The sequence below is a fragment of the Brachyhypopomus gauderio genome, chromosome 9, assembly GCF_052324685.1.
Source record: "Brachyhypopomus gauderio isolate BG-103 chromosome 9, BGAUD_0.2, whole genome shotgun sequence".
NCBI classification, from domain to species: domain Eukaryota; kingdom Metazoa; phylum Chordata; class Actinopteri; order Gymnotiformes; family Hypopomidae; genus Brachyhypopomus; species Brachyhypopomus gauderio.
Genome location: NC_135219.1, coordinates 15,345,824 through 15,353,062, shown reverse-complemented (window position 1 = coordinate 15,353,062; position 7,239 = coordinate 15,345,824). Strand labels below are relative to the sequence as shown.

General features: G+C 43.0%; 1 protein-coding gene and 1 long non-coding RNA gene across 4 annotated transcripts; one reads left to right on the top strand and one right to left on the bottom strand.

Annotated features, from left to right (window-relative positions):
* Positions 1-2,474: 2,474 nt before the first annotated feature.
* LOC143522497 (uncharacterized) lies at positions 2,475-3,467 on the bottom strand. The gene is made up of 3 exons (XR_013133023.1): positions 3,260-3,467; positions 2,938-2,972; positions 2,475-2,841 (listed from the first exon to the last, which is right to left on the bottom strand). It is a non-coding gene; the product is annotated as an uncharacterized LOC143522497 (long non-coding RNA).
* Positions 3,468-4,127: 660 nt separating this feature from the next.
* On the top strand, positions 4,128-7,239 carry gorab (golgin, rab6-interacting). Of its 3 annotated transcripts, XR_013133244.1 has the most exons (6): positions 4,128-4,333; positions 4,529-4,838; positions 5,012-5,113; positions 5,257-5,397; positions 5,706-5,797; positions 6,720-6,858. XR_013133244.1 is itself a non-coding variant. In XM_077017532.1 (5 exons), exons 1-5 carry the CDS (start codon positions 4,270-4,272, stop codon positions 7,123-7,125), a joined length of 1,023 nt encoding a protein of 340 aa, XP_076873647.1. In that variant the 5' UTR covers positions 4,129-4,269; the 3' UTR covers positions 7,126-7,239. The 3 variants fall into 3 exon arrangements, 2 of the variants coding, with proteins under 2 accessions (XP_076873647.1, XP_076873648.1); XM_077017532.1 differs by lacking the exon at positions 5,706-5,797 and having other exon boundaries at positions 4,129-4,333; positions 6,720-7,239; XM_077017533.1 differs by lacking the exons at positions 4,128-4,333; positions 5,706-5,797 and having other exon boundaries at positions 4,703-4,842; positions 6,720-7,239.

Genomic DNA, 7,239 nt, shown 5'->3' with positions numbered 1-7,239 from the left:
AGGAATTTAATGACAGATTGGCTAATCAAATTCCTGCGTGGGCTGAGAATTCCACTTCACTAAGTACCTTGAGTCTGGGACACTTAGAACATGACAGACATAGTGAATAACATTTTCTTTCATTAGTTCTTGAAGTCATACAGACTCAGTCTGGGTGCCCTAAACTCTTCACAGATGGACGGCTCTGGGGGTCACAGACACACAGAACATGCGCTGCTCTGCAGAGGGTGGAGTCTTCGGATACCATTGAAGCTAAATGCGCAGACACTTGCACGAGGCGTGACGTCTGCCCTGAGTTCAACCCATGCGCGCAGGACGGCTCCGACCCCCAATCATCCCCAGTCTGACCTCCGCCCTCCGTGCCTCAAGGTCGGCTCCCTGGATTGGATGTTTATCTTTCCATCGGGTTTCCTGCCTGATTGGGTGAAGTTGTGTTTTTTATCGATGGTGTTGAGTCAGAGAAAGGGCACCATGCACACTTGCTGGGTCTTGACTCACTCTTGCCTAATTATGTCTGAGTTATGCCCACGTCTGATTGGCCTTAATGATCCGGGCCACTTGCCAACATTTCCACCTAAAGTCTGTCAGATACAACCGCACCCCCCTTTTTCCTTACATAATTCAAGACATTTCACATGGGAATTCTTTTTAGTCAAGCAATAAATAGCGGTCTGTATTGCACTACACAGCTGGTGTTTTAGGAAATATGTTGCTTTTGGCCAAAGGAATGCCCTCTGGCAGTATCGCACATAATGCATCATGTTTTCCTATCTGCTATGCTTCGAGGGGACCACCTCATATGATTAACGAGGCTACAGTACATTAGGTTCATGAGAACTGTTTCATACTATCTCGTTTTCGAGTGCCGAACTGCGGCTGTCGACGAGCTGCTAGTTGATCTTACGGCTTTGCCCTCATCCATTTCCTTAGAAAAGACTTTCCATTTAATTAAGTCTTGACTGCTCGCAGTATGTTATTGCACTCAGGGGCAAACTGACTGGTCAAATTAATATAGATGGCTGTGTTCATAATATGATATTTGTCTTGTATCAGTGTATTGCTCCCTAGGGGACAGTACACCCAGGTACTGTACAGTAGAACTGCCTTCCCACTACACAGAAACACTGGAAGAACAGAACTCTGCTCACGGGCTGTACACGTGGTAGACCTGCCACGCTTGTCCTCATGCTGTGAACAATTACATGAGTCAGGTTGCCTTGGAGACATCAGATTTATTGATGTTCATTCTCATGATTCATGTTCATCCTCATTAGCAAAGGAGCTTCACTTTTTAGGTGCACAGATACCTGGCCCCCGAAATGAACAAAATATTGCGTATGTGCCTTTAAACACTCTGAGAGAGGGGTGGTTAATGTTTTAGTTGCCCCACTATGATCATAGACAGTAGATAGTACCACAATGATGTTTCATCCAGTCTTTTAGCAGAGTTCATTAAATGCTGCTGAAGATTGACTGAGGCACGAGTGTTATTGACTTCCGTGTGCTGGAATGGATTCTGGCATTAGTGGATTCTGGCATCAGTTTGAGTCAGGGAGAGAAGGAGGGTTAGAGAGAGAGAGAGAGAGAGAGAGAGAGATCGAGAGAGAGAGAGATCAGCATCTGTTCAGCTCAGTTGTGAAACCCCTTACTTCCGGTTCTCCGTCTGGTTGAAGTATGCTGTCATGACAACCCACCACCTCCAGGGCCAAGAGGGCCAGCACATCAAATAGAGTCCTGCAGAGGCAGCTGCCAATGTGTTTGAATTAAGAGGTGATCATTACGAGGAAACATCTTACGAAAACAGTCATGTTTTATGTGAAGTATTTAAAGCAGAGAACAGTGTTGCCATTGGCAGGTGGAAGCAGCAGCTTCAAAAGACTGGCCCGTGTTTAGGAGTGACACTGCTGAGAGACGGAGAGCTAATTTACAGATGGAAACTTTTTTTAATGCCACCCAGTAGTTTCAAATCTTTTTTTTTTCTCACTCAGGACTTATTTACAGTGCAGGTTTGTGCATCTGTGGTCTGGTTCAGTAACTGAATGTGACTTGATGCCTTCACATGTGTTTGAAGTTGAGATGCTTAGCTTGCTGTCTTCATCCCTGGATGTTTCCATACAGAGCCTGTGCCAGGAGACCACGGCAGCTCACCGCAAGCGAGACTCATCCGAAGTGTGCTAGTCAATGAAGTGGCTAATCACTGGGAACTAGGTGCACTGTTAAATGACATAAAGACTCAGCACTTTTGGAAGTGGGTTGTTCTTCATCTTGGCCAGAGTACACACACGTCAGTGGCGTTACTGCGTTTGTTTTGTTTAATGCCCCGTTTAACTACTTGTTCCATTTCACTGGATCTTCTGTGATGGGTCATTTGAGTCTTCTTTCATTTCACACATATTGAAATGCAAAATCGTTAAAGGTTATTAATTTAAATAGAAAGTTGAAGTTAATATAAAATATACATGTTAATTTAAAAGATGGTCTTCAATAACATTAAAAAATTGAAGAACATGAAACCAGACACATACAATTTAAACACACAATAAATTACAAACAGAAAAGATAGATGATAAATGTCAGTACTGCCCTTGAGAGATAACAGCACCTGAAACCTAACTAAAACCCATTTCAAATATGAATCAAACTAATTTTATTTGTAAACAATTTGGCAATATATGGACTTATTCTTGAGTCTAATGTCATTCATTCACTTTTCATTATGCTTTATATATTTTCTTCTTACTTGTGATAATACATGCCTATTTAACTGGAACTGTAGAAGCTACCACCAGGTAGACCTCACAGACTGTCTGGTACTTTCGGGCACAAGTCCTGATGTTTCCTCTGAGAGTTTAAAGTGATAGTTGATACAGCTGTTTGAAATTTCAGTGTTGTTCGCCTGCTTTGCAATGTTTACATCAGGCTTGTGTTTTCACTGACCTTCAACCTCTTCGGCTACAAGCAGAACAAGATGGCTAACCAAAGGTGAAGAGGGTAATAGAAAGAAACGAATTAGTCACTGGCTCCAGCAGTCTGATTACTGTCTACAGCAGTCTGATCACTGAATCCATGAGTCTGATTTGGTGTTCTTGGTGTTCTGGTTATGACACAAACACATTTAGCCTTAAAATAAATTCCCCCTTGCAATATAATGAACTTGATAAGGAAACCACTGTGTGATATAATTACCATCATATGAAAAACAGAAAACCAAAGCTTTCTTTAAATATCTTTAAAGCTAATTAGAGAATGTCCACCTCACCAGAATGCATCGACATCAGAATGTCATTTGGACTGGAGAAGTTTGGTTGGATGGTTACAAGGAGGGGGAGGGAACTTAAAACTGAAGGTATCACACTACTAGAAGGTAACATAACAGCTACAAGTAACTTGGAATCCCACATGCAAGTGAAAATCATGAACAGGCCAGAAGGAAATCAGTTACAGCCAAATTTCTATAAAAAGTGAGATAGAACAAGACTATCTTTACCAGTCATCAGACACCCAGATGGTATAATAACACGGACAAAGGAGGAGTCAAAAGCCACTGACATCAATACAAGGAAACTCCTCACAATGCAGAGGGTTTCGACCCAAACCCAGCACTCTGAGACTGTACACTAAGCAAAATGAGGAAATTAAATGTTAAATAAAATTAACAGTGAGTGACGGACGGACTGTTTGTGTAAAAGTATGTGTAAAAGTGATTTGCACAGACAGGTAGACACGCTGACTTTCAGTGGTCATTCTCAGCAATAAAATGACAGTAATACATATATGGAGAAATATGAGTATTAGATTTAGATAAGTATTAAAATATTCTTGAATGGGTCCTTCGGTTTAGAGCTCTTACTTTTAAAATCCTAATTAGTTAACGCCTGACGTTATCCAAATGCAACGTTGTACGTTTGCGGTACTTCCATGTTATTGCCTGACATCTATAGCTTACATATAAAAATTCATACATGTCTAAAATTTTACTTAGAAAGTCGACAAATAAAAAATTTGATAGATGTAGAATGTATGTGCAAAAATGATAACAATACCATTAACTTTTTTTATTTCGAAAATGCAGGCATTATTTGTGGATACCTATAGAGAGTACCGTGTTGGGTCTTGAACGTGGCATCAGCTATATACAAAGATGGCGATCGAAAGATTTTGTTTACAGACATGCGGAACACTTTTGTAAAACTGTTCTTTCTTTAAATGTTGACACTTGTTGTCAACAAAGGGCACATTGATAATAAATTGACTATATTTTTTATATAAATGGCTGCGTGGGTTGGTTTTTCAGATGAAGAACTGCGAAGAATACAGAAGAAAGGCGAGACAAGTAAGTTCAGTGCTGGTGTTCAGGCTTTTATTTCGCTAATATCGCTTCGTTTAAATTCATATTTTTAAACCGTATTCATCCGCAAGTTCACACGTATGTATGTATGTAATTTAAAATATAGTTTTGATTTCGGACACTACAGATAGTTTGACGAGAAAGCCATTCGTCATTTACAAATTCTTTACCCAACCTAAGGTGTTGGAGTACCGACTTCGTTTGGACGAGGTCGGAGATCAGCTCCCGCGAACCGGAGCCGCCTGCAGCTGCAGCGAGAGAAGGTGTTACATGCAGCCGCCAGGCAGAATGAAGGTTGTGGCTCGCAGTTGTCACCAGACCAACAGCTCAGTCCCCTTCCGCCGCCTCAATCCATTCCGACGTGTTCAAGCAAAACACCAGAACAACGTTCGAAACCGCCGGAGCAAGATATCGTCAAGCCTGACCCAGAACCACCGTCAGAAGAGCCGGCTGTGATGGTGAAGGAACTGGACCAACAGGAAGTGGAATTGTTAGTAAGTCTAATGCTTTTCCAGAGAGTGTGTGAAATGAGGCCGACATTTTTCTGGCTTAATTTTAAAGTAGCAAACGTAATATTTGTCATCATCTGAAATGTATTGAACAATTAACACAATTGAAACTTGTGTTGCAAACCCACACACTGTTCCTTGTTTATCTCTCTAGAAGAGAGAAGACCCGTCTAGAGCATCTTCAGTGGGAACAGCGGTTGATGGAAGAGAAGAATAAAAGGCGTAAAGCCCTTCTTGCTAAGACCATAGCTGAAAAGTAAGAACATCTCATGATCATTACTGCCATCACTTGTGCCAGTAATGATCACGGGTTATAGAACTCTTGTTTATCTCAGAAGTACAGTGCATTGGGCTTGGGGTGGGTTGTTTGCAGAAAAGCTGAGTTCCCTTGTACTGCAGGTCTAAGCAGACGCAAGCAGAAGCCATCAAGCTCAAGAAGATCCAGAAGGAGCTTCAAGTTCTGGATGATTCTGTGTCAAATGACATCGCCATTATCAGGAAGCTGATAGAGCAGGCCAGCATGGAGTATTCCACAGCATGGTAACAAACCTGTGTTGAGTTTCTTGTGTCTTTTAGCCTCAGGTTAACGCTTGCGGTGTTGCCAGAACTCATCCCTCGTCCTTCTGTCCTGCGACCTCTTCCTAATAAACACTCCACTCTGGAATCATGATGTTATTAGCATGATGGAGGAAACAAAAAAAATTGCTGAGCTAAAACGCATTCGTCTTTAACGACGTCGCACTGTTTAGCCCAGTTCTTGGTGTGATTTTTAACTGCAGTGAGTCACACCACATTTATATTACATTATGTAAAGCTGTCACACTTTCTCTGCTTAATTCCATTGTCAGATTACACATGGATACAGGCCAGGCTCTGCTGCAGAAATCATGACAGCTGTAACTGGACGTTAATGTCACAAACACATTCAGCACTTCTTGCGGTAACTGTCCTAACTTGGGATCATGATGGGTTTTTTGTCTGTTAGCAGTTGTCTGTTGCTGTGGACTAACTACTTGGCATATTTTTGTAATTTCCTGTGGTGTATGTTGTCCCCCATCCATCATATATTTATGTTCTGGTAATGAATGAAGCAAAAACCACAGCTTTTGAGACCACTGACCTGCATCAATGTGTTTCCTCACTAAACCTCAGTGAGAGAGCAGTTTTTCAAGTTCCTGGAGATTTGCTGTTAGAAATTGTTAGAAGTTTGGTAGGAATTTAAATTCTCATCACTGTTCTGTACTATTTGAAAGGAGTATCTACTCCTCTACTGAGATTCTCAACAGTAGTCACTACGTGTAAGGAAAACCTGAAAGACTGCTTGAGTGGTATTTGGAGCAGGTCTTACCTTAATAGGTGTTCATTGTATTAATTTGTAAAGAACATTTGGTGAAAATACTGCCCCCTACAGCTTCATACTCAAGTTAATTTTATCTGTGACGGTGCAAACTCTTGCATTCTTTCACCTTGGCCGAGGGAGGGTCTTTTGGTAAACTGTTCATTGTCTTTGTTTGACCGTGCTCTGTTATGGCTTGATACGCAACTTGCTCATGGATCAGCTTTCACTTGTTCACCGGACCATGTACACAGGGGTATGAAAGACGAGGGTGATGACATGTATGACCCATTATCTTGCGTAGATCCCTGCATACATCATTAAACGACGATGAGGTGAATGTCTCCGCTGATTCTATCAGACTATGATGGAGTATGCAGAGCATCTATGAGTGAATAAATATTAGCGAGGACCAGCTGGCCTGGTCATGTTTCATAATGCTAACGGGCCGCGTGTAACATTCACATACTATTAGCACTTTGAGCTGAAGTTCTCCGACTTGCTCTGTCCCTGTTTGGCGAGGCAGGAAGCGGTTGGAGAAGGCAGAGGCGGAATATGTGGCGGCAAAGCTGGACCTGCACAAGAAGGCGGAGGTGAAGGAGCAGCTGACGGAGCACCTCTGCACCATCATCCAGCAGAACGAGCTGCGCAAAGCCTGCAAACTGGAGGAACTGATGTTGCAGCTGCAGCTCGATGCAGAGGGGGAGGGGTCTCCTGAGAGCCCCGCCCCCCAGGTCGTTGTGGAAACTGCGGGTGGCGGGGCAATTGAGGTCTCAGCCCAGCCTGCAGTGGTGAATGGGGGCCTGGCAGGACCGATGGGTAGCACAGACGTTGGTGAAGACTGTGCCACGACGGAGCCGAAGCCGAGCAGAGATCAGGCAGAGGAGTCCACTGATCAGGCAGAGGAGTCCAGTGCACAGAGCAAGAGCTAGCCCTCCGATACACACACACAACACTACACACACACCACATGTTGGTGGCTAGCCCTCCGATACACACACAACACTACACACACACACACCACACGTTGGTGGCTAGCCCTCCGA